General features: G+C 40.1%; 3 protein-coding genes across 4 annotated transcripts; 1 reads left to right on the forward strand and 2 right to left on the reverse strand.

Moving 5' to 3' along the window:
* Positions 1 to 1298: 1298 nt before the first annotated feature.
* On the reverse strand, positions 1299 to 3276 carry LOC306959995 (uncharacterized protein; the record flags this gene model as incomplete). The annotated part of the gene is made up of 2 exons (XM_079552253.1): positions 1299 to 1986; positions 3263 to 3276. The coding sequence occupies 2 exons, from the start codon at positions 3274 to 3276 to the stop codon at positions 1362 to 1364; spliced, it is 639 nt and encodes a 212-aa protein (XP_079408379.1). The 3' UTR covers positions 1299 to 1361.
* LOC306960213 (AP2-associated protein kinase 1-like) lies at positions 2393 to 17676 on the reverse strand. Of its 2 annotated transcripts, none has more exons than XM_079552573.1 (20): positions 16675 to 17676; positions 11870 to 11988; positions 11623 to 11731; positions 11223 to 11365; positions 10464 to 10585; positions 10286 to 10367; positions 9977 to 10109; positions 9791 to 9894; positions 9545 to 9627; positions 9246 to 9406; positions 8924 to 9027; positions 8448 to 8663; positions 8145 to 8281; positions 7931 to 8037; positions 7783 to 7854; positions 6977 to 7057; positions 6409 to 6516; positions 6129 to 6299; positions 5223 to 5333; positions 2393 to 5009 (listed from the first exon to the last, which is right to left on the reverse strand). In XM_079552573.1, the coding sequence occupies exons 1-20, from the start codon at positions 16835 to 16837 to the stop codon at positions 4909 to 4911; spliced, it is 2427 nt and encodes an 808-aa protein (XP_079408699.1). In that variant the 5' UTR covers positions 16838 to 17676; the 3' UTR covers positions 2393 to 4908. The 2 variants fall into 2 exon arrangements, with proteins under 2 accessions (XP_079408699.1, XP_079408698.1); XM_079552572.1 differs by having other exon boundaries at positions 8382 to 8663; positions 16675 to 17675.
* A 932-nt stretch (positions 17677 to 18608) lies between these two features.
* On the forward strand, positions 18609 to 26958 carry anxa4 (annexin A4). Its single transcript, XM_079551472.1, has 13 exons — positions 18609 to 18733; positions 19641 to 19688; positions 19928 to 20015; positions 21068 to 21162; positions 23266 to 23379; positions 24252 to 24342; positions 24607 to 24686; positions 24777 to 24833; positions 24904 to 24997; positions 25188 to 25283; positions 25711 to 25769; positions 25949 to 26071; positions 26734 to 26958. Exons 2-13 carry the CDS (start codon positions 19680 to 19682, stop codon positions 26788 to 26790), a joined length of 963 nt encoding a protein of 320 aa, XP_079407598.1. The 5' UTR covers positions 18609 to 18733; positions 19641 to 19679; the 3' UTR covers positions 26791 to 26958.
* The last annotated feature ends 232 nt before the right edge of the window (positions 26959 to 27190 follow it).

Below are 27190 nucleotides of genomic sequence, written 5' to 3' on the forward strand. Positions count from 1 at the left end.
TATCATTCATTTACTGAGCAGCTTTTAAGCATGTTTTTAAGTGTCTTTGGGCAGGAAATAGTGAGTTCAGATTTCAGACCAGCTACTTTTACTGTGATAGTGTAAATAAAGTAGTTGTAACGGAATTAATGAATAATCCCTGAAAGAAAGATTGAAAAACACTCTTCTCTCAGGCTGATAAAGGTTGGTGACCACTGCTACATGTAAACAACACTGTTTTCAAAGGCAGCACGGCATTTTATACAGTTAATAATATCCTTTTATAAATGCGTCATCTCAAACTAAGAACATGGAATATAAAGACAAACAGTGACCTCCTCAAGTAACATGGGGTGAACCAGCTTCAGCAATGTTGACAATAACTACAGATTTATTTCCCTCTTTAAAATAATCATGATGGAGCAATTGCTTTAGTTATTAGAAAATCGATAAATTGAGTAAAAACTAATAATCTGAGACATTCTGTATGTACCATTAAAAGACAAAAGCAAATACAAGGTCAAATCTAAAATGTAGTTGGAGAAATATCTCAAAGTGCAGAAACAGTTATGAATGAGCACGAACAAAGTACATGAGGTAGGGTATTTAATGATATGAAATACTGCACAAACTAAAGTGCAACTTAAAGTAAAACACTGACATGTGCAGGGGAGATACTGACAAATCAATATTCTCTAGATTAAACTGATAATAATACTTATTAAAAGTGCTCTAATTTGTCTAATACGATGTTAGAAGTAGTGACTAAAACACAAAGTGTCTTTTTCATCATCTCAACATTTGGGGCGGATTCTAACTGTGACTGTAAATATAATTGCAGCAGTAATATGCGGCAGACACTTAAGAGCCCATGGAGACTTCTCTGGAGAGAACATTACTTCACCAATTATTATTTATTATTGACCACCTCTAATGATGCGATGTGAGTACTTTGTCCAATCATACTACTGTATTCTGAATTCTTAGAATACTTTCACGTTGATTTGAATTATAATCATGCATAATAACAGTGTTTTATTTGGTATTAATTAGGAATGTAAAAAAGCACTTTGCAAACGCCCCCACAGCCCAGAATGACGTAGAGCTAAACTTTCCCCTGGCTGCTTTGATCTTCTCTTTCTTATTGTTATGATTATGAAACTGAAATTTAATGAGGATTACTGTGAGGTTTTCCTTTGATATTAGGAAAGTAACTGCATTCTAAATACCCACAAATGAAAGAGTAACTTTACGAGAATACAGTTACACAAGATGACTATTTTAAACATGTATTCTGAATACAAGTATTCAGTTACTACCCAACACTGTGCTCAACGTAATACTTTGGCTCTTTCAAAAGAAAAAAAAAGGAGTGGGCAAAATCAGAGCCTCTCCTGAGAGCACCTGGAGCTGAACGGTGCAGCTGTAAATGGGTCATCCGTGGGACGTCCCGCCACGGTCCAGGCATGTAGTGGTCCCACAGCTACAGAGCCCACAGCAGCCTGCTGCCCCACCCTCGACACCACCCTGTGCACCGACACAGGCTGCTGCAGCACCAAGGCCTCTGGCGACTGGAAGGGCCTCTTAGTGAACAGGGGACACTCGGAGGCAGACTGCGGGATAGAGGGGTCCAGTCTCCTCACAAAAGGAGCCTGGAGGAACACGTCCGGGGACTCCGGGGTGAAAGAGTTCAGGATGAGCTTGTTCCTTCTGGCAGGAGTTTTTTTGAAAGGAGCCAGCTGAAAAACATCAGTGCTCATTTGGGAGAGGTCTGGGTGTGAGACCTGTTCAGGACTCTGTGTGTCAACAGGAAAGTGCAGGCTGGAGGAGGCAGGCAGAGTGTTACAGAGAAGCTGCTGCTCATCGGATTGTGCTGTGTGGACGGGGTAGACACAGGACGATGTCCTCCGGTGGACAGGTGCATTCTGACTAAAATGAACAGGCTCCACAGGCTGTGCAGGCAGCAAGCTCACATCTCCCTCCACATCTGAGGGCACAAGAGGCAGACTTTTAACCCCAATAGAATTCAAGTGTTAATTTATCAAAGAGACAAAAAAAAAAAAACATCTATCATTCACAAACAGCTGTGACGAAAAAACAAAGAAAAAACATTGAAGTGATTCAGTTCTTACCTGCATTAGGTCAAAAAACAACAACCTGTGACCTCTTTATCTAGCGTCACTTAAGACAGAGCAACTGCCAGAGCTCCCAGGACTGATATGACAGAGGCTTATTCAATCAGGAGATTCCTAGAGATTTTGAAAGGTGGGGTTCGACTACCTTTGGGAAGCTTTATGAAAAAAGAAAAAAGAAGAACTGGACTTTTGGATAAACTGCGAAATTGTATCATTTTACAATTTATAAATGCAGTACACAACATGTAACTTGTTGTTGTCACTTGTCCACCAGCAAAAACAAACCACACTGACGTTCACATCATTATTTTATTTGCCATCCCTTTATAATTCTATAGTTATCTCACAAAAATATAAGAGCACATAATACCACAAGTCGAATGTAGGACTGGGCCATAAAGACATGGGGCGCCTCGAACACTCATATCAAAGAATGGACAGCTTTTATATTTGGCAAAACAACAAGGAAACAACAGGGCAGGTTTCAATTTGGGGGCGATCTGCTGGGATTTGCCGATTTCCACAGCAAAAAAGCGGCTACAGGGACAAGCTTGGTAGTTGCATAGGTTTCAAACAGTAACTTCACACGACTATAGAGCTATTCAGAGAGGAGCGTTGAGGATAGTAAATGCACGCTTCAGTTGCACATGCAGTACCACAAACACGCACCCAAGTGGCAGCCGCTCGCTTTTCTGCAGTGGACAATATAGTTGTAATAACATCGACTGAGATACAAGCACTATTTGAGGATTTGCTGTTTTACAAAGTGATGGGACTTGGAATTTTTGCATTATAGGTTCCTTCATTTGACAGAGATATCAGAAACTGCACTTCCGGCACACAGCGTCAAAGCACAATAGCCTTTTTTAATCTTTGTTGGTTATTAAGCTGTATTTCATAGCGCACGATATTCAGTATTTTCATGCAAAGAAAGCTAAACGCTCCAAAACGGAGTCTGATATTGCTTTTTTTCTTGTCATGTTAAACCTGTACAGCAGATATGTCCTCACTCCTCATATTTGATAATTCAACCTTGTGCAACCTCCAAACAGCAGATTAGGCCAACGAATATGTGGGTCTCAGAGATAACATTGTTAGTGACCTGAGAGAATTTGGGGGCTGTGCTTTCAGTGTTTTTAAATGGCAACCTGGGGGTCGCCATATTTGCAGCTGAGTGAGTCGAACTTAATTGTTAGGCATCAGTAAAATACATCAATGACTGCACACATACATCATTACACTGTATATCACACACATGAACAAACAGTCAACAACACAGCCATGCTATTTCTGATGGGAACTCTGTGATCACTGAACAGAAAAGCAAAACACAGCTGTACAAAGCACAAATCCGGAAAAGACTGGCTTTAAGCATCGGGCTGAACCCACTCAGCAGAAAACTGTCAACAGAAAAGAATATAATCCTTCATCAGTCCAATGGAAACCGAGCACACAGTGGACATAACATCTTCCACAAAGTAAGAGAAATAAACATGGCCATCAGCTCAGTCCTTTAAAGACCTAGACCACTGTATTCACATTAGTTTGTTAATGAAATTTACAAAAACAACAACAGAAAACACTTCTTACAAGAGGAATGACATTTTATATACTATTCTTCAATATTATTCAGTGATTATGATGCCGAGAATCATAGATTTTTTTGTCATAATAGATTCATTATATTTATTTCATACATTCATTCTCTAACACTCTATTTATATTAACATCTATTCACAGGAAAAACAATATATTTATATATATAATATATATATAAATATATATATGATGTGAGCATGTCATCATATATATACTACTCATAGATAAAGCAATATGTTTTCTGTGGGTAAAGCTTCATGAAAATGATATATTCACAGATCAAATGGCTGGAGAGCAGCCTTCCACGGTTCAGACGTATATTTACAGCAAACAACGGGAATGTAAGAACACTCAACAAAGTGGAATGGATGATAATATATTTCCTAAATGCCTATGTTTGTTCTAGTGCCACAGGGAAATGAGCATTTACAGCTACAATGTTTTTCTACGGTCCTATGCAAATACTTGTAACCATGCGTTCCATTTCTCTGTTGGGAGAGCACACTACTCTAAATGCTGAATGTGATGTGTCGTCAGCAGGCCCGTTGATATGATGTCATATTACACCGGGGGTGCATGGGAATGCCACTCCCCCTTCAATCTGTCTCGGGCCTGGTCACAACATCAGTTAAAACTAACGTGTCATTTGTCCCACTGCTTTACCAGGTCACGTATGGCACTTCAAGCGTCGCTATTGATGCCTCAGCGGACATTTATGCTACTGTGCAAATCAAGACGTGTCTTTTCGCTTACTTTGTCAATGGAATAAATATTTCATTATTATTATTTTTATGTAGCTGTGCAAACAAATCTGCGTTGGAAAGGTTCAAAAGGAAATTGTACAAATTCACATGTGCACAATTATACCTACAACCACTTATATGAAGTGTATTTTATATAGCAGCACTCATCTATTGATCATTTATACCTAATGAAACGTGGATGGCATAATTCAATCCTAAATAGATGAAAATGTATTCATTTACATTTACAGGGAAACGAGGGGTGACGTTTTCAAGAAAATAACATTTCAGAGAGAGATGAACAGGAGATCAGAGTGAAAGTACTAAGAATGATGATCATAGTACAGGTGAGAGCAGGAGGGTGCACAAAGATAGCTAAGAGAACGGTTCTGCTCGCCGCTAGGCTATCTATGCAGGCTCTAATCCAGAGTTACAGCATCTACAAGGGTCGCCTACAGGTCGATGAGTTGGTCCACCAGCAGCAGGGAGCGGGCCAAACTGGGCAGGCTGGATTCAGAGCCACCACTGTTACTGCGAGAGTGGCCTCCTGAAACTTGGCAGGGAGAGAAGACAGGGGCCAGGCCAAAGGGAGGAGGAGCAGAGGAGTGACAAGCACAGAAAGCAGTCAGGAGAGGGTCACCGAGAAGAGAGAAAGAGAGGGAACAATTGACCAGTTATCTACAGCATCATACACAGACTAGTGAAAGTCTTATCAGAGCTGCTCCAAAATAAAGCTTTAAAACCTGTAATGATTGTTTTTAATTACCTTGAGAATTCTTGCGACCGGTGACAGGAATAGGATCAAACTCATCATCTTCTCCGGCCTCGGCCTCAGCTGATGGTGCGGGCTCAAAGTCAGAAATGAGGAGGTCGGAATCTACACATGTGACAATAGACCATTTCAGAATATCCTTTAAGAAGAGTTCACATGGTTTATGGACACGACTTGGTCCAACTTTAAACACAACCACCGTTCATGTCAAAATCCTTCATCATCAACAAAAGGTCATTATTTTGCTGCACAGACTAGAGATTGTTAAACTGAACTAAATGTAGTTGCAAGCCTGCGGATTGTTGCCCTCTGGTGGAAAGAGAGCAACCTAACCGGATTGTACAGATGGGACCGACGGCGCAGATTGGCAGCCTCGCTTCAGTAAGTCTACCCCAATGCTGCTGTGGCTACAATGGTAGTTTACCAACACCAAATACTGTATGACATGAATGAATTATTAGAGCTGGGACGATACACTTTTGTCAAGCTCTGATACGCATCCCGATACGTGTTGCGATAAAGTAAGTAATTAAGTAATATTAAAATTCATTTGAAAGTGTTAGGATTGAAGAGCATTAACACAAAAAGTAACAAAGCGCTGTTACTGAAAAACAAACGAGTCGGTGATAAAAAAAAAAGCCTCCAAAGACAAGTATTGAAAGTATTGTGATACTTGATAAAGCATCGATATTTGGTATTGTAGCAAAAAGCGACCCGGTCTGATCAGATATTTTGTCCCAGCCCAATAGCTACAGTGTAACACTTTATAAGCCTGCGTCACAGGTTTTTCAAAGCCCTTATATATATTTTTTATATTGTTAATTCCACTACAACGAGAAACATATGAAATAAAAATCAGGTATAGGGCCTTGACCATTTACATCCAGGTAGAGTCTGTACCTGTTTTAGGCTGTGCAGAGTCCCCTGACAGCAGACTGAAGTCATCCATTGCAGAGGCAGTGGAGGTGGGAGCAGAGGACACTGATGATGTCGCACTGCTCCCAGCAGGGGGCACTGAAGGGCAAGAAATCAGCGAACAACCCAGGAGCGAGTCCTCAGAAGTGAGAGGGTCTGATGAGTAATGCAAAAAAACAAAACAGCAAATTCACTTTCAGCACCAAAGCATCATCATTAAAATAATGAGAAAGGGACATGTTGCAACAATGAGAGCAGAACAAACCTTTGGCGGGCTCCTCCACAGAGCCACCAAAGGGATCGGACAGAGAGAGCAGGTCAGGGAGCATGAGTGAAGACGTGTCTGGAGACTTCAACCCTTCAATAAGTTTCACTGAGGAAGAGGAAAGCACAAACAAAACATGAGCCGCACAAACGGCATCTGCAGATTCCAGTACGTTTAATATTACATAGTTGTGGTGCCAGACAGACTCACCGGCCATTACAATGACAATGATTTCTAAGGCTATTATTTATTAATCATCGTTACATTTTCAGGATTATTATTATTATTATTATATGAGATATTGACCGGGGTGAATAACACATAAACTTTCCTGGAAGTAAGTAGTCTAAAAAAAAGCAGTTTGGAATTACCCAAATCAAGCTTAGCTTTCAAAAGAGGCGTTACACTGGCCTATAGGCTGTAAGGTCAGGAAGATTTTAGATTCGGGTAACGTCGGCCTGGATAAAATGCGCTCAGTTAATGCGGTAAGAGGTTAAATGAAAGTGATCTCTTGTTTGACACATGTACCATGTTCACTCAGCAGTATCTTATACACAGAAGCATTCACCTGGTGTGTCTGTGAGGTCAAGTGTCCTGAAGGGATCGGGAACCACCAAGAGGGAGGCTCCTGAATCCACATCTGTCTCAACTACATCACAACAAAAGAGACAGTCACGACAGAATATCACAAAATGTGTGTGTGTTGAAGTAAATACAAAATGTCACTGATTAACGTAATCCAGGAATCCTACCACAAGTGAAGCTCAAGGGCACAACTTTCTGATGTCAGTCATAAGAGCAGCACAACATTTCTAATGCACATGCAGTAGCACCTACTAAGTCAACCTCGCTCAAAGAGGGGTTGTTGGTTAAAATTTTTTAAAAGATTTTATATATATATATAATATATATATATATATATAATATAATATAATATAATATAAATATAAATTTACTTCCTGGCTCAACACACACTCTGATCCTAAGCCCCGCCTCCACTCCCCATTGCAACAAACCTCCATAGCGCACTCTCAGCTCATGTCTGGCAAATTGACAGTATGGACAGTAATGAAGGGGAGCTGGGGAGGAGGTTGTGTGTGCTGGTGGGGCAGAGCCCTTGTTGTATCAAGGAGTATGTCTAAGGAAGAATTTGTGTGTGTCGTTTTAGATCAATAAAGCATTTTCTAACCATTTTCTAACAAAGTATAAGATAATGTTCAAGATACGACATTTTTATCAAATACCTGCAAAAAGTATAAAACCTGACTTTAAGAATCCCCAGTATGTTAATGAGGAAACAGACTTTCACTGCTGAAGAAACCCTCAGATAAAATAACTGATAAATGCTAAATGATTTTTACAGAAATTGCAAACCTTTAGGAGATGTACTTTCATCAGCCGTGGCCTGTAAACCTGGTATCAGTTCTTCAGATTTTGTCTCTGCTTCTAAAATTGAAAGAAAAAAACAATGCATGACCTTAAATCCAAAATGACACAAATGTATGACAGAAAGTGACATTACCAGCTGTAGGCTTCTTATCATTAGTGCTCGGTTCGTTGGAAATGTTGGAAAAGTCGTCATTATCGAATGGGTTCCAAGTGGGCTGTACGGTGGAGTCTGCAGTGCCCCTACAGACAGAAACACGAGTTCGGTTTTTGTTCTGACCAGCATCAGTCTCCTGAACTTTGAAGCGAAACCAGTTGAAAAATAACAGTAATTCTGGTGTGCTGCTTACTGGCTGGCAGTAGTGTCTGCATTAGCTTCAATAGCCTTTTGAGAGTCATTGGGAGAGACTCCAACACTGCCCACTGTGGTGTCACTAGGGGTTCGCTGGTGGCCTCGTTCTTCAGTCTTTGGAGAAGCAGGTGGGGTCTGACAGGAGGAAGAAACAACAAATTAAGTCTCAGAAATAATAGGCGCAACAGGTAGTTAAAAGGAGCAATTATTTATTTCATACTGCAGCGTTCAGTACCATCTCTGTCACTTTGGGGCTGACTTCAGTGACTGGACATGGGGCCACTTTGCTCGGTGAACTCACACTGCCTTGCTTGCGTCGTGCTGGCCTCTGAGGGGGGGCCGGGCTGGAGGGACTGACTTGTTGAGAGGCTGCACTGATCACTGAGGGAGCAGTGCTCTGCTGTTGAGCCGAGGCCTGAGCCTGAACTTGTGGCTGGGGCTCGGTCTTGACCACCGTGTTCTCTGTTGCTGCAGTGTTTGTATTCTCTGCTGATGGAGCAGGATTGGGCTGAGCAGCCTATTGACGCAAATACAAATCTTTGTCAGAAACATGATTTTATCACTCGCCAAACCCATAACTTCAACAAGGGTGTGTTTGGTAAAATATTGACCTGAATCAAGTGACACAAACATGTGACAAGTGACACAAAATATACTATTACACATTTAGGGCTTCAACAAGCCAGCAGCCGATTAGCATTAGTAGGTAAAAAACAGCAGGAGCATTTTCAAAAGCAGGTAATTATAAAACCGATAAAAGTTGAAATGAATATGCACCTGCTTCTGTTGAGCTGTGGCTGCACCAGCATTGTTCAGGGTTGAGGTCTGTGACTTCTGTGATTGTAGAGCTGCAGCCGGCTGAGACAGGACTAAACCAACTCCTGTGGGATCAACAGAAAACACAATGCAGCAAAGTGTCACTCTCAAGACCAGGAACGATTCAATTTTATGCAACCTTACGCAGCCTTTTTCATTGAATGTGTCACTGTTCTAGTCCATTTTAATAAATGAGGACTGCTTTGCAAGTCTAGCTAAAACTGTGTGTATTGAAAAACTTGCAGACTGTCTCATTGCAGAGGATTAAAGATGTGGGACTTACCCACTGGCTGGGGCGCTGCACCAGGGATGTTAGCCCTCTTACGAGGTGTCAGAGCAGCAGGCTGAATAGGTAGCATGCCAGTACCAGCCTGTGTATGAATGGCTTTGGGCCTTTGGCGTGGGGTTATGGAGGTTTCAGTGGTGGGAATGGGATCTGTCAGCCTGATGACAAAACCAGCATGTTAGATGCAATAAGCATTATTATTTGATATGACCAGAGCAGCAGGGCACCTAATGAGTAATGACTGCCACAAACCCGGTTACTAAAGCTTTAATTGTGAGAGTAAGCAGGTCACGTGCCTGGGCTTAGTCTGGCTTTTCTTTGCTGCTGCAGCTTCACTCGCTTTGACTGGCTCAGGAAGTTTAGAGGGAAGTGGAGAATTCTAGAAAAAGATGAAAGACAGTGTTACATCACCACATACAGCTCCGTCAGTGCACACTTGGGGCTCAATTAGAAAATTATGAGAAATAAAGAAAGCTTTATACGAGCTGCAAATCTCAGTAGATATACTGTATATGCCAACAGAAAGTGTGCAGCACCCTCACCTTAGAGTTCTGTATATGACAGGTCCGCTGGGCAAGTTTAAAAGCAAAGTGTGACACCTGATAAATATCTGGTCTATTGTCTGGATCCGGTTCCAGCATGTACCCTTGAAACAACATATACATTGCAATTAGAACCAACACATACAAGGACATCTCTATATTTCTGAGCAATTTAACAGAACTAACTAATAAGGCAGTGAAGGTCGTAAGAGTAGCGCGAGTTATCTGGTATGGTGAAACTGCCATCACATATGGCCACTTGGCTTTCACCAAAGGGCAGAGTAAAGAAGCACAGCTTGTAGAGCAGACATCCCAGAGCCTGGAGTGTACCATCACCAGAAACAATCACAAAGAGAGACCAGAAAAAGACAGGACGAAAGGGACAAAGATGAGATTCAACACAATATACACCAAAACAGCAGCATGTGCACAATACAAGACCGTTCTCATTTGTAAATATGCAGTGTTCAGTGGATCAATTGTATGTTTCCTCACCCAGATATCAGCTTTAGTAGTAATGATCTGGTTATTGTACAAATTCACCATTTCAGGGGATCGATACGATAAAGTTGTATACCTGCAGAAGACGTGGTGTTGGTGGAACATTTAAGCAGAAATTATAAATCAAAACAACAATATCAATTAATCACTGCATCAAAAAATGTGCACACACTTTTTAATTTCTTCCTCGACAGCAGTCACTCCTTCAGTCTGTGGACACTGGAACTTGTTGGTAGCACTGCCAAAGTCACAAAGCACATAATGGCCCTTATCGTGTAGGAGGATGTTTTCCACCTAAACAAGAACAAGAACAAGAGACACTCACGTTGGGGAAACAAATCAGCTTCTAAATAACATACTAAAAGATTGGTATGCATATTTATTAATGGGTTCCAATCTATTAAAAAGGCTTTGTTGTGAATACAGCAAGAACAACATCAATATTTTACTGACCCATTTCAACACAGTGCATTCAATTGAATTTTAACAAAGAAATTTTAGGCCATTTTCCTTTCAAATTGTGCAACAACAGCATTTTTTTTTTTTTTCAAACTTGCGCAACAAGCCCAGTATCGTGTGTGCACATAACTGTAACTGCTGCAACACTTAACTACTGGCCCGAGGCAAGGTGTGCTGCAAGGGCGCAAAATCCACTGCGTCTTCTCATCTCATATAACCTACTTCATTCAGAATCTTACAAGACAAAGTACAAACGTTATTTATCCCACAGTGAGTTAAACACAGTCCGCCCGCACACATTAAAACCACCAGCACGACCGGCCCACTCACTGCAAGTCTGAAGCTGACTGTTTACCTTCAAGTTAATTCACTCTCTCTCCTCCTTTTGCAATTACCCAGAACTAATCCAATATATAATTGTATAATGACAAATGAACCACTGCATTTGACTTTACTTTAAAGAGCACGTCACCTTCAGGTCTCTGTGGATAATCGGAGTCTTGCGCTGATGCAGGCAAGAAACAGCTTCACAGGTGTCACAGAAGACCTGCAGCACCTCAGCCTCAGAAAAGCCGGTCTGCAGTCTTTGATTCATCAGGTTGACCACCTGACCGCCTGCAAGATCAAGTTCAAAATGCTGACACAGAGCAGAACAAGGGAATCATGCCATATTACATGAACAATGTTTGCATGTGCCCCCAAACAAAGATTTCTATGGCAACGTTCAGTTTATAACATTAAATCCCAAAGCTGGAGCTGTACAGACACTTAGTTCAGGGACACAGGGGCAGATACAGTGTAAGACGCTCTATTATGAACACCTTCGTCTGTAAAATGTGGACTTCAAAGATGGCACATGTGGTCCTTTGTACCTTTGCAGTAGTCCATTAACATGAAGACTTCCCATACATCCCTTGAGCCCATAGCTGTGATACTTGAGTCCAGATAACCAACAATATTCTTGTGGCCGACTAGGTCTTTCTACAAATACACAAAAGGCAAGAGAGCAGTTTGAAAACAGTGTCTCTGTTCTAACACAAAGCACAATAACAATGTGGCAATGGTAAACCAAAAATTGAAAAACCAAAAACAGTAAAAAAACAAAAACAAACAACTCACCATAATTTGAATTTCCCGCTTGCACACCTGCAAATCATACTCATTGTTGACGTACATCCTTTTCAGGGCACAGCGGACACCTTGATTTGTTCGCACAAGAAATACAATTGCGAAACCACCTGAAAATAAAAGAGACAAATAAGGTTTTAAGCCTAGTCATAGATATTTCCCAAATCCAAAAGTGTGTAGAGAAAGTATTAGTTCACATCCATGTGCAATTAGATCTATTGTCGCCCCGCACATATTGTAGTCAATTGAGTAATGCATTAGTCATGTCACTGCTGCAGGGTTTACACAGAGACCTACATTGACACTTAACCATCTGGCATGGCTCAGACCTCAAATTCTATGGAAGACTATTGGCACCTTAATTCAATTGTCTATTCATTTGTCAAATGGCTATGCATTATGTTATTTTAGTATACATTTTGTAATTGTATTTGGCAATATTCTATTCCAAAAGTTCTAATGGCAATTCAATATGTAAAGTGTCAGTGCAATGTCTTCATATATTTCAAAATACAAGATTTTGAAATGAATAGCATAATTGCCATGGGATTTTGGCCTCTTTATTCATTGTTCTATTCATTCTTAAAATGGCATTTAGTTTGGAGTTGCATTTGGCAAAGTGGAATGTTATATCCTATTTTGACATGTAATTTTCTATTCCAAAAGTTCTAATGGCAATTCACTATGTAAAGTGCCGATGCAATGTCTTTATATATGGCAAAATACAAGATTTTGAAATGAATAGCATATTGCCATGGGATTTTGGCCTCTTTATTCATTTTACAATGCAATTGAGAATTATGCATTTGACATTCTACAATGTGTAATGCAATTTACATTTGATAGTGTATTATGTATTTTTAGTTGACTTTTGACAATTATGCATTTTGTTATGCAATTTACATTTGATAATGTATTATGTATTTTTAGTTGACTTTTGAGAATTATGCATTTGACATAAAAGAATACGTGGTGAAACAGCACCATCTTGTGGTTACAGCATTGCGGAATACAAAACGTCTCACGCGCAGAAAGTCTCTTTATTCAATTTCCAATGCAATCCGCTCCTGGCCAATCAGAGAAGAGCTCGCCTCAGCAGCGCACGCAGCTCAGGCAGCGCAGCAGGCGTGAACCACAGCCAGGCAGGCTCAGGCTATGGTGACTTCTTGCTGGTGGAAATAATTGCAGTCATGGCAGATTTGATGCAACTGATCAGACTTCATGAAGATTCAGAGCTAATCCAACGTTTTGGTAAGCATTTGTCTTGTGGGTGAAAAAAATAAAGCTAGTCAGACTGCTAACTGGGTGCTAATGCTAAGCTATCCTGTAGCCTCGATTCGAGTGTTTATGACCATGGTTCCCAGTGTATGCGCGTTGTGCCATCACAAGCACGGCGTCGGCCTGCGCTCACACCAATGGTCCTTATCAGTCCTGGGTCTGTCCTGTTTACACCCAGTTTTTACCAGATTCAGTGTGATAGATATAACTATGTCCTTTGGTTTTGTTTTGCACAACACCCAGGTGCACAAGTTCTCAAAAATAGTCAAGGAGCAACGAGTCTAGAGGTTTTAGAGTTAGCCTATGTTATTAAAAGTAATAAAGCCGTACAGGCATGAGACACTGATTCAATTAATATAGGGAGAACATTGCATGAATAAATATATGCAGCATTCTGTCACGTTTTGATGGGTGTTATGTCAGGCAGTGCCAAAAAATCACTAAAAATTCATGAAAATGGTGAAATGAGCTGTTTTGGATTTGACTGTTTATTTTGCAGATTGGTCCTTCACCCTATGTGGCAGACAAGTCTCAAAGGTATGATGGGTCCACAGCCATCCATCCTTTCACAGCCCAAACTCCAGGACCAGATGCCCTCCTTCCAGTGTGGCGGTTTCCAGTGTTAAAAAAGACAATGCAACATGGGTCTAAACGCTTTTAGGCAAAAGCATTGTGACGGTTCATGTTGTTGTTCACATGATAGACAGAGGGATCACGCTAAAGCTGAAAGACATTGTGGAAGCGATTTTTACATCTTGCGCCTACTTTATATATTGTGTAACTAATTTTCAGATGCCCATTGCAAGAAAAAAAAAAACATTGTAATTAAACTTGTATTGTCTAATTGTTACTTGTATAGTGAAAAAAGGTGTCTTTTTTATTACAATCATTGTAGAAAACTACAGAATCTAGTTACAAATTCCATGTAAGAGTAGGCTACATTTGTTTGAATGTCTATTTTTTTTTAAACAAATATTTGCCTTTCTTGGCCATTATTTAGTGTAGTAGATGTTACCTAAAAATTAAAAATATGACTCGCAAATTGTTTGCATGTTTGCAATCAGTTAATTAATTAAAATAGATTCTTTCTTTTTTTTTTACTATAAAAATATATATATACACTGCTCACAAAAACTTAGGGCACACTCAAAAAACACATCCTAGATGTCAATCAATTCGATTTATCGGATGAAAATCTTTATTCATAGTGTAGGGCAATGTGTTGAGAACAAAATAACATAAGAATGATAAATGGAAATCAAATTCTCAGCCCCTGGAGGTCTGGATCAAAAATTATAGTCAAAATCAAAGTGACAACTCAGGTCACTGGTTGATCCAGATTCTGTAGAAATTCCTCCAAATGAGTCTGTATCATCCTCAGTCGTATGTGTGGCCTCCACGTGCCTGAATGCACTCCCTACAACGCCTGGGCATGCTCCTGATGAGACCACGGATGTCCTCCTGAGGGATCTCCTCCCAGACCTGGATTAGAGCATCAGTCAGCTCCTGGACAGTCTGTGGTGCGACGTGGCGTTGATGGATGGACCGAGACATGATGTCCCAGATGTGCTCTATTGGATTTAAGTCTGGGGCAGGCCAGTCCAGTCCAGAACATCAATACCTTCATCACGTGGACCCATCATACCTTTGAGACTTGTCTGCCACATAGGGTGAAGGACCAATCTGTGCAAAAATAAACAGTCAAATCCAAAACAGCTCATTTCACCATTTTCATGAATTTTTAGTGATTTTTTGGCACTGCCTGACATAATAACACCCATCAAAACGTGACAGAATGCTGCAGCAAACAAAGTGTCTATGGATATTTATTCATGCAATGTTCTCCCTATATTAATTGAATCAGTGTCTCATGCCTGTACGGCTTTATTACTTTTAATAACATAGGCTAACTCTAAAACCTCTAGACTCGTTGCTCCTTGACTATTTTTGAGAACTTGTGCACCTGGGTGTTGTGCAAAACAAAACCAAAGGACATAGTTATATCTATCACACTGAATCTGGTAAAAACTGGGTGTAAACAGGACAGACCCAGGACTGATAAGGACCATTGGTGTGAGCGCAGGCCGACGCCGTGCTTGTGATGGCACAACGCGCATACACTGGGAACCATGGTCATAAACACTCGAATCGAGGCTACAGGATAGCTTAGCATTAGCACCCAGTTAGCAGTCTGACTAGCTTTATTTTTTTCACCCACAAGACAAATGCTTACCAAAACGTTGGATTAGCTCTGAATCTTCATGAAGTCTGATCAGTTGCATCAAATCTGCCATGACTGCAATTATTTCCACCAGCAAGAAGTCACCATAGCCTGAGCCTGCCTGGCTGTGGTTCACGCCTGCTGCGCTGCCTGAGCTGCGTGCGCTGCTGAGGCGAGCTCTTCTCTGATTGGCCAGGAGCGGATTGCATTGGAAATTGAATAAAGAGACTTTCTGCGCGTGAGACGTTTTGTATTCCGCAATGCTGTAACCACAAGATGGTGCTGTTTCACCACGTATTCTTTTATGTCAAATGCATAATTCTCAAAAGTCAACTAAAAATACATAATACATTATCAAATGTAAATTGCATAACAAAATGCATAATTGTCAAAAGTCAACTAAAAATACATAATACACTATCAAATGTAAATTGCATTACACATTGTAGAATGTCAAATGCATAATTCTCAATTGCATTGTAAAATGAATAAAGAGGCCAAAATCCCATGGCAATATGCTATTCATTTCAAAATCTTGTATTTTGCCATATATAAAGACATTGCATCGGCACTTTACATAGTGAATTGCCATTAGAACTTTTGGAATAGAAAATTACATGTCAAAATAGGATATAACATTCCACTTTGCCAAATGCAACTCCAAACTAAATGCCATTTTAAGAATGAATAGAACAATGAATAAAGAGGCCAAAATCCCATGGCAATTATGCTATTCATTTCAAAATCTTGTATTTTGAAATATATGAAGACATTGCACTGACACTTTACATATTGAATTGCCATTAGAACTTTTGGAATAGAATATTGCCAAATACAATTACAAAATGTATACTAAAATAACATAATGCATAGCCATTTGACAAATGAATAGACAATTGAATTAAGGTGCCTATAGTCTTCCATAAAATTCAGCTCAGCAGAGTCACAATCTTCTGATTTTAATGGTGCACACGACCACTTGTATGTCAGAGACAAAACTCTTACTCAACAATAACAGCATATGTTCTGTTAAAAGTCATGTATTTAAAGTGTGACTCAGGAGTGGATGAGATAAAGTGAATTTGGAGTCTGGAAAAACATTTAAAAACCCACAATTTTCAGCTATCGTGAGAGATATGTGATGATTTTAGTCCTGTTCATTATAGAAGCACTCACTGCTGAGGAGAGAGTTTTGCCACATGCCCCTCGATTTCGCAGCAGACGCATAAGATACAGATGAACCCATCCTCAGTGTCAAGGATAGAAAACTCACAGCATAGTCAAGACATTAATGTACCTTCAGCAATGATCTCCTCCACGGTGACCTGGTGTCGGCCCACGGTGAAGCCTCGCCCAATAAAGTTGCTCCCTGCAAGGCTGGACCCGGAGCTCCCGCCTCCTCCTCCAGAACCGGGCCCAGAGCTCACCAGTTCTCGACGAGAGTCAAAAAACTTCCTCATATTGTTCAATTGACGAGGACAATGTTTAACTGTAGTCACTCCTCGCTGGGTCTATCAACCAGCAACTATGTAATAATGCAGCCGATGCACAAAGCGCTGTGTAGGGTTTTAAATCTGCTCTGATGTCTGTGTCAGTATTATTGACGTGGATACAGTCCGGATTTTTGTGGCGTTATTTTCATTTGGCAACACAAGGCAGCAGCATAGCAGCTAGTTGTTATGTAAGTGAATTACACCACCTAGAAGGCTAAAGCATCTCCGGAGAAACAGTCTCTGTCTAGTTATCCATCCAGATGTTCAGGGAGGGCTGCTACACATAATGGTGCCAGCGCTAGGTCCATTTCCATCTTATTCAGATAAGATTGAGCTAGCTAAGTGCTAGCTACTTAGACGCTATGACATTTCGTGTAAGGTTACCCAGGTTATCCCTGAAGATGTCTTCGAGTGCGATGTTTCCGTCGTTTAACTGAAGAAATAACACTCTTTGACAGAATGTTTCCATCATCAGTCAATTTAAACAGCTGTACAGAAACACATAGCTGGCAATACAGCTATTCAATTGATCATACTTGCTATAATCTGTGATTTTACTTAGCTAACGGTTTAGCTCGGACCAGCCTTTCATCAGCAAACCCAAATGTACAGTCGCCACGAAAACAATGAGATCCGATGTTTGACAGATTTCAGGCTGACCATGTAAATCCAGAAGATCTGACAACTAAAACTACGAGAAGGAGATTTTCAACCTAGCAGCCTAATCCCTGCAACCACAGCAATCTTTGGCTGCCAGCGATATCGCAACATCCGAGAGCTGGAGCTGTCGACGCCCGAAAGGTCTTATGGGTAATGTAGTTCTGACACTGATGTCACATTCAGGGACGTCGTGTTGCTTTTGCTTTACATATTTTTGCATTTATTATTTTTTATTTTATTACTCATTCCTGTCTGTCAGTGCTATGTCGTATGGTTCATATGGTTTATGTGGTGTATGTGGTGTTCTTTACTTTAGGACAGGCTTCTCTTATCCAGTTTCAATATTGTAAAAAATGTATCTTCCATAAATAGGTCTACAGGTGAAACACGGAAAATTTGATTTTTGGGGGGAAATTTAAATTATTATGGCTCAGCTTGTAAGCCATAATCATCAAAATAATAACAAATAAAGACTTGACATATGTCACTTTGCATGTAATGAGTCTATAGGCTATCATATATTAGTTTCACATTTTTAAAGCCACACTATGTAGAACTTTACTTTTTGAAAAAAAAATTGAAAAGCATTTGTTTATGACAGATATGTTCATCATTGAAAAATGCCTCATAAATGTCCAAACAAACATGAGCTTTTGCTGTGAGCGGCTCAGCTCTCCTAAGACATGACTGTAACTTTACCGGGAGTGGGTACGTCTCCAGCTCATATACATGTGACTAAAGTCAGCAGGATTTGAGATTTAAACAGGTTAAGTCCTCATCCAAATCCATTCTTTGATTACCCGTTGCAAATATAGCATTTTCTGTGTCTAGTTGGTCATTAGGAGCATGTTTTGTATTGATAGGCTATAGCCCAAAATGTTACGCAGTGTGCCTTTAAGTAGATTTACATAATACACTTTTGAACGATATTCTAATTTTCCGAGTTTCACCTGTATATGATGTTACTGTATCCCGTATTTACTTTACTTTACTTTTGTAATTGCACAACACTTATCATTCACATTTTCCGCAGCTTGCATGGTCTGTAAACTCGCGGTAAAGAGAGCAGGAGGAGGACTCTCGCCATCCTGGGGGGAGTTCCGTGAGTGTAAAGTTGGTCGCTATAAGCTTGAGTTTTACGCAGCACTTTGACGCGCAGCTCCTCAGCCCACTCCCCGCGAACATCGTCCTTCTTTCGGACAGGTAAGACACCGGCAAGTAGCGCGACCTTTTACTGTCTTCATGTGTGCGCTTTATTTGCCACATGATCCTCCACCCGTTGTCTGTCTTCGAAGGGTGTGTCCTCATTTCTTTCATGGCAAGTTCACTGTAGCGATGGCACAACTCGTTTCCTTGATCTACCATTCTGCTTACGGCTGGACTTTTCTTTGTAGTGTCTCTAAACAACACGACCTTTACAAGTTGCTTTGCTTTACAATAATGCGAGTTGCTTTGTTTGACAATAATACAATGCGTAAAATTGTAAAAGTTGCTACTCTTTGTTATTTGTTGTAGCCATGGCCTGTGTTTTGTAATTATATCCAGAACATTTCACTTGTGTCTGTGTGTGTGTATGTGTGTGTGCTCGCGCCTAAAGATGACTCTTTCTGTAACAGGATGCCGGTTCCTGCTTCATTTGTTTACATGACAAATAAGATTATGTCAGTCAGTGTATGCTTGCTGCGTTTCAACTTGTGTCCATACATTCTGTGTTGTTAAGGGCCTATCTTAACGCCATACCCAACAGATGTCTTGTAAGTAATAGGTTCTGTTCCCTTTTCTCTACCAAGTTAAACATTCACTCAACTTTATGATTTTAATGGCCTGTAATCTGCATTGAGGCAGGTACAGTTTGAATAGGAAATGTGTTTTAGGCAAATGACTATGATTGTGGTAAGGCGATCTATATTGGCGGCAGTGAACGCTCTCTGTTCTTCCTGGAGTAATTACAGGTGTGTATGTGTCTACAAACAAGGGCCTAATGAGATTACCTCGAGGGACGGCCGTGAAACACAACAAGGGAAATTTGAGTGACGTTTTTAGCTGATGGAGTGCATACAATATTGATTACATTTTCTTCATTAATCTTGTTGATTTGCTCTTCCATTAGCCTCCTTGTCCACTCCCTTGGAAACCTACTCATCCCACAATGGCAGCAGTAAGTTTCAAATATAGTTTTATTATTATTTTGCATACCGTATAGGTTTATGATGCCCTTTCACTCACACATTTTCTCCTAAAATATATTTAATCGAAATGTAAAGCGCTTCGGGTTAAAGCTAAAGCTAAAGATTACAGTTAATTAAATAGATCTAATAGTGATCAGTTGATCACCTTAGAATCTCTAGAGCCATGTACGGTTTTGGCTTATTTTTTACTAATAATGTCTTTTATTAGATTGGAAACCGTGGAACAGTGAAAGAAGCGTCTGGATTCAATGCAGAACAAGATGTCCAGAAACTTCGAGAGGCAATGAAAGGGGCTGGTAAGATCTGTCTTTTGTTCTTTGCAAAATTTCAATTTGTATCTTTTCACAAGGTCACGCGCGTCTCGCTCACATTAGAATAACTCCTTGATGCAAAATTAAAGAAAAACAGAGCCGTGGGAAGATATTTTTGTTAGGGGGTGCTGAGGGACAAAATTGACCCCAAAAACGCTATTTCTGTGCATATTTCCTATGTATTAATATTGCTTGCTGTTCGCAAACTAGCCACCAGGGGGTACGGTAGCGCCCTCAGCACCCTGGGTTCCCACGGCCTTGTTTAGATCTCTGGTTGCGATCCAGTGGTTCTCAAGGGGTCATTTTGTTTCTATAGTGGCACTTGGTATTAAAAGTTTGTTAATCTCATCATTAGATCAAAAACAATAGGTTGTGTTCACGTGACATCGCCTATAGTTTAAAACTGAGGTGGAGCATCTGAAAATTCGATGGCGTAACTATGGTAACTGGCGAACTGCAGATTTTTTTGTCTCCGTTTTTGGTTAATATCTCAGTCATTACTGGGAGAATCCGCACGAAACAAACACTGTCTCAAAGTTCATCGTCTTCTCTGTCAGTACATGTAAATAAATATCTAATTAATTTCTCTAAAAGGCGTCCAAAATTGGAGAGAATAGTAGGACTTTCAGACATAAGAATAATGTGGCATCACTGTCAAATACTGATGAAATACAACATTGTCAATTTTCATTTTGGAGATTTCTTACAAGAACTGTATTTCTCCCATAGAGGTTTATTGGCCCCTGTCCTCCACCTGAGATAATGACATCATCACATTCTACATTGTGAACACCACCTATTGTCATCGAAACAGCTAGATATACATATGCACTCAGACACGTTGAGCGCGTGCAGCACATTTTTAAGTCTGGTATGTTAATGTTGTTATGCTTTGCGCCACCTTCTCCTGACTCTAGTTAGGATTGTTATGTAATTGGTCCAGCTCCATATCAGCAGTGAGTGGGTCCTGTCAGAAAGGAGCTTTACTGCTTGTGTTTCTCTGGCTGTGTGAAAACTTTTTTTCATATTTCTTCTAGGCACTAATGAGGCTGCTATAACTGAGGTCCTGGCTCATCGCACAATCGCCCAAAGACAGCGCATCAAGGAGGCTTATAAACAGTCAGTAGGAAAGGTACCCATTTGTGCACACATGTGGAAAACAAATGCTTCTGAACAATGTATGATGCATCTTGAATTGTGCACTGTTGTATTTCAAAGCAAACAAGTACTGCTAAATGAAACTGGCAATTGAGGACATATTAGCTCTCAAGTTAAACATTAATTCTAACAGAGATAAACGGAACTAGAAGTGAAACTGAAGACTTTAAAAGGGCTTTGTAATCCTGCTTTTACAACCATTTGACCCACACCAATAGCACCCTCTGCTATCTACTTCTGCATTCTATGGTTATCTGGATATTTAGATCAATATATTAACTTGCAAAAGTGAAGGACATTCGTTCCCTAATAGATAAGAGTTGTGAAGTGGTTCTTTGACTGTCCATTGATTGGGATAAGGGGGAGAGCAAAATGAAGAAGTGGAATTTGTGCATGTAGAAAGAGTGAGTCATGTCCATGCTGCACACATAAACGCCCTCATGTGGGAAACATAAGCCCCAGTGAGAAACCGTTAGAAACCACACCCTCTAGTGGGGACAGCCTGTGGAATATATGAAGTCCACGCTGACAAGGCAGACTGTATCTGTACTGCAAAGTCATTTTACTCAAGTCCAAGTAAATAAAAAGTAAATAAAGTTCATATTAGTGCGTATTTGACCTTTCAGTTATCCAGAGGCTGTATGGGTGGTTAGTTTAGGGCAGAGATGTCAAACATACAGCCCGTGGGCCGGATTTAATCCGCCCCTGCCCTTCAGAGCATAAATGTAGGGAAAAGAAAGTAAGTCTCTCAGTCTCTAGCCCATTCCTGTGCGGAGTTATGGATTTTTAAAGAATAACCAGAATGCTCATTCTAGCCACTAGGGGGCATTAAATGAAGAAAAAAAAAGGAAAGAGTTTCACATGTGTCCAGCAGAGGGCACTGACATAATAAGAGCTCAGGATATGAACAACACATTATATAGCCACGTGGTAAATGGACAGTCTGCCCCAGGATGGCTGTGGCTTCATGAACAGCTTACCACCAACGAGTGTGGAGTGAATGAATAATGACTATGTAGTACTCTAGCGAACTTGTGACACAGGCTTGTAAAGTGCAATATAAGTGTAAGCTGTTGTTTTTAATGAAGCTACTTTCAGCTTTGACCAAATCACAGCTTTTTATTATTAATTAATTGGAAACATTTTCTATACCGGTATATGTGGCCCACGACCCCCCGTGGGAGCTGGGTTTCGGCCCGCGATCCAAAATGAGTTTGACACCCTTGGTTTACAGCCTTCTCTTTCCATCCCAGTGGCTCCAATGATGCTTCAGGATCCAATGTTTTTTTTAGGATTTTTGGTATGTTTTCGGAATGGAATATATATGTAACCATGGATACAATCAGCAGTGAAAACCTAAAAGACAACTGAGTAAAGGCACCTGTAATTAATATCCACTGTTTTGACATATAAAGCTGCATAGCGCACCTTTAAGTGGTGGGTAACGGTTGTTTTTGTGTTGGTCACAAAATCTGTCAGACAAAACATAAAACAATGTGAACATTACGTGGCCACACCGCCTTTGCTCTGCCCGATCCCGGCAGACCTTGGAAGCTAAGCAGGGAAGGGCCTGGTCGGCACTTGGATGGGAAACCGTTTGGGAACACCAGGAAGCCTGGCGAATGTTGTGAGTGAGTGGTTGGTGGTGGTCGGAGGGGCAGACTGGTTGCCTCGCTTCCGTCAGTCTACCCCCAGGCAGCTGTGGCTACAATAGCAGCTTACCACCACCGAGTATGGAGTGAATGAATAATGCAATGTAAAGTGTCTTTGAGTGTCCAGAAAAGTGCTATTTAAAACCAATTCATTACCAATTCACCATCATTTCTTATTAATACACTGTAGAAACAAATAAAATAAATAAATCCCGAAAAGGTTCAAGAAACACATTCTTTAATTTTTCTTTTCATATGACAATGTAAAACATTTGCCAGTTACGCAAATACTCACTGTAGAAAGAGTAACCAAATGTTTTAAGCAAGCAAGTAAAGTACTTAAGTAAGTAAATGTAACCGATTACGACCCACTGAGCAGAAAGAAGTGTATCTGAAACAATGCTCTTTTGTTTGGCTTGTTACAGGACATGGCGGATGATCTCTCTTCAGAGCTGAGTGCCAACTTCAGGAGTGTGGTCCTTGGCCTGCTGATGTTGGCCCCTGTGTATGATGCCTACGAACTTAGAACCGCTATGAAGGTGAATATAAAAGAAAATGGATTTCACAAGACTATCATCAGTAGCTCCCTTTATTTGCATCGCATCAGGTATTTGCATCGTACACATTGGTAAAATGCAAAATGCAAATTCAATATTGTATAGTACACACATGTCCACAAAAGTCCCTTGTTCGACCATGTAGCAACAGTTTTGTGTACTGTCTTTGTTGTACAGCACTGTGGTCAACCTTGTAATTGTGCTTTAGGTACTTTATTTTACACTACCTTGATACATTGTGTACCTCACTAAATTGAGTGCAATGTACTGTGTTCTGTAACAATCTGTAATATCTTGTACCTATGTTGTACATACACAATGGAATAACTTGTATTAGTACTTTGTAAGTACATAATGTAATAAGACACGAGACCCTTAGGGTTAAGGCTTAAGGTTAGAGTTAGAATTATGTCTTATTACATTATGTATTTACAAACTACAAATACATGTTATTCCACTGTGTATCTAACTCATAGGTACAACTTATTACACATTGTTACAGAGCACATGACATTGTACTAAATTACAATGTATCAACGGTAGTGTAGAATAAAATATTACCGTGCTTTATAAATAAACTGAATCGGACTAGTTTAAGTTTTTGTTAATAATCCTTGTTTGTTTGGTTCTCTCTGCTGGACCATGTGCATCCAACCAACCACAACGTTATTTTGCATTTCAAAAATCTGTTCGTTTTCTGTTTTACTGCCGCTCTTATTGGACCATGAATATCTTTTTTGCTGTTATTGAAAGAGTTAACAATTAACAGCATTGGGAGAACTAGTAAAGGATTGGTTAGTCTAAGAGAGACAGGGAAGTTGTGTGTGGACTCATCAGTTCATTATTCACCACAGGGTGCAGGAACAGAAGAGGCCTGTCTTATTGACATCCTGGCTTCAAGGTCAAATGAGGAAATGAGAACCATCACTGCCTTCTACAAGAAAGGTACAATTTCTCCATGTCGTGATGTGCCGCACTTACTCTCTATGAGAGTTTGTAATATAATACAATGTAGCTTCAGTTCATTATTTCAGTATATGTGTGGCCATTGTTTGGTCAAATGGAAGGGGATAAATATTTAATGCCCCCCCTCTCACAGACACTCACACAAATGCTGGTGATGACAAACATTTTTACAATATAATGTGGGTACTGTGCAGTCATGATGGAAGCTAATTGATAATAAATTACTCTTCAAATTTTTGACAGAACATGGAAAAACTCTGGAGGATGACGTGTGTGGAGACACATCTGGGATGTTTCAGCGAGTCCTTGTCTCTCTTCTGACGGTGAGACAACATGGCTATAAACAAAGGACAGAACAAATATGAAACAAAACCCAAGACTGTGAAATCACACTCGTATTTGGACTCTTTCAGGCGGGACGTGATGAGGGCAACAACGTGGATGATGCCCAGGCTGTGCTCGACGCAAAGGTACGTTTGGATAAATACAACATTTCATGCATGTTTTGTTTTTAATTTGTAAATGTCTTGCTTTTGCTAGGAAATCTTTGAAGCTGGTGAGGCTCGATGGGGCACGGACGAGGTCAAATTCCTCACCGTGCTTTGTGTGAGGAACAGGAACCATTTGCTGAAAGGTTTGTCAAAAATGCATTATATTATGGACTCTCGAACTTGCTGTGATCTTTGTGTCAATAGAACATGATCTTTTTCTGGGTCTAAATGTGTAAAGATTCTTAAAAGTAAGGAAGGGGCTAAAGGACTAAGAAGGACCATGTTTGATTGACCGTTTGATGGTCTTTATGCACGTACTATCTGTGTCTGCAGTGTTCGATGAATACAAGAAGATTTCTGGACGAGATATTGAGGACAGCATAAAGAGGGAGATGTCTGGCAGCCTTGAAGACGTCTTCCTCGCTATTGGTCTGTGCTCCACTTTTCTTAAATAATTGAAACAGTTCTGTATACATTACACCTGTGCTAGTAACAGGTAAAAACATAAATAATAGTACTGAATTGTTTTATTTAATAATGAGTAAAGGATACATTCTAGCTGTACAGCGCACAACTCACATCTGCCAAGTAAAGGACACGAAATTGGCAACAACGAGGTCTCACCTTGGAGCTGTTGTCTCCGATGTACTCGGAGAAAACACACAGAGGACATTTGTGCTTTTAAATGCAAATCCGATTGTAAATTCTACTGCCAGGTTGTAACTAGTTTCGTGTAATTACTGAAAATCCTGTGCCGATAATTAGTGTCAGTACATGGAGGTGTTTAATGCCGTTTTTCATTGCCATATAATAACATAAGAGATTATTTACATTATCATCTGCTTCTCTATTACAGTGAAATGCACACGGAGCAAATCAGCGTTCTTTGCCGAGCGACTCTACAAATCAATGAAGGTACAATACGTGTTCTCTTCTATTGTGGCTTGTAAGTCATGTCCGTGGTGTGTGACAGAAATTGATTTGGTTCCTGCATATGATTAGACCACGTATTCCAGGATAATTGTATTTTTAAAAATCTCACGAAAGACTTGGCTTCATATAACTAGTGTTTTTTGTTTTGTTTTTTTGACCAGGGGCTGGGCACCACAGACACTGTGCTCATCAGGATAATGGTGTCCAGAGCGGAAATTGACATGTTGGATATTAAAGCAGAGTTCCAGAAGATGTACGGCAAGTCGCTCTACTCTTTCATTAAGGTAAGGCTGAGATGTTTCTACAGCTTGACTGAAGTCCACCTGTGTAAATTAAATGGATTTGACTTGATTTGGAAAGACACACACCTCTCTATATAAGTAAATGGAAGAAGTTCAGAACTAGGCAACAAAAGGACAAGTGATCTCACAAAATCAAAATTAAGATACATTAACATCTTAGTCTTGTATTGTAAACTCCTGTTTCTTTTATTATGTCCATTGACTATAAAAACCTTCACCCTAGATATGATTCATATCTAATCAATTTTATAAAACAGATTTAATCATTATCTATTCTTTAAAAAGAAAAAAAAAACATACATATTTAATACATTTTAGAATATTATTGCATCTAACATATTATTAGCTATTATTTCACAATTTAATTGTAATATTTGTAAAGATTCGGATGATTCTCAAGCTTCTTATAAAAGGTTACTGTGGAAAAGACCACAAAAATGTATACCTATGCAAATGAGTCTCTAGATTAGACACACGTTTTATTATTGAATAGAGTCTTGTCTGTTCACAAACATGATTACTTACTTTATTACTTTAGTAATAATCCTGTGATGCAAGAGGCCAAACTGCCAAAGCTACAAATCAAACCTCTTGCAGATTTGAAAATGGATATAAGTTGAAGTTCTGTCTCAAACCTTTTGTAGGGGGACACATCTGGAGACTACCGCAAAATCCTGCTGGAGCTGTGCGGAGGCGAGTGAGATGTCCTCGGTCTCTTTGAGCAAACCCATTATTATCTTCCTCCTTTTGATGAATTCCCTCAGTGTCACACTTCCTCCCTTCCCTGGCCTACGCTTTACCCTGACTGACACCAGTGCCTCACTTTACAGTTTGTAAACGCAATTAAACCAAAGAGCAGTGACCTTTTACACATGTCTGCGTTTTTGTCATCGATCACAGCTAAAGGCTTGATTAGCTGTATTTGTTCATGACAGAGATGAATGCCCCTCGCATCCTTAAGCACATAAAATCCAAATGTTATTGCCCTCCGGATCCAAGTTTTGTTACATGCAACATTTTCCATCACTGTCTCGTCGGTCCATTTGTTTAATTGGCGGCAATTCTTCTTTTCTTGAGTCAGCCCGGCTCTTTTTCTCCACT

This window comes from Gobius niger (genome assembly GCF_951799975.1).
Source record: "Gobius niger genome assembly, chromosome: 2".
In the NCBI taxonomy this organism is placed as follows: Eukaryota; Metazoa; Chordata; class Actinopteri; order Gobiiformes; family Gobiidae; genus Gobius; species Gobius niger.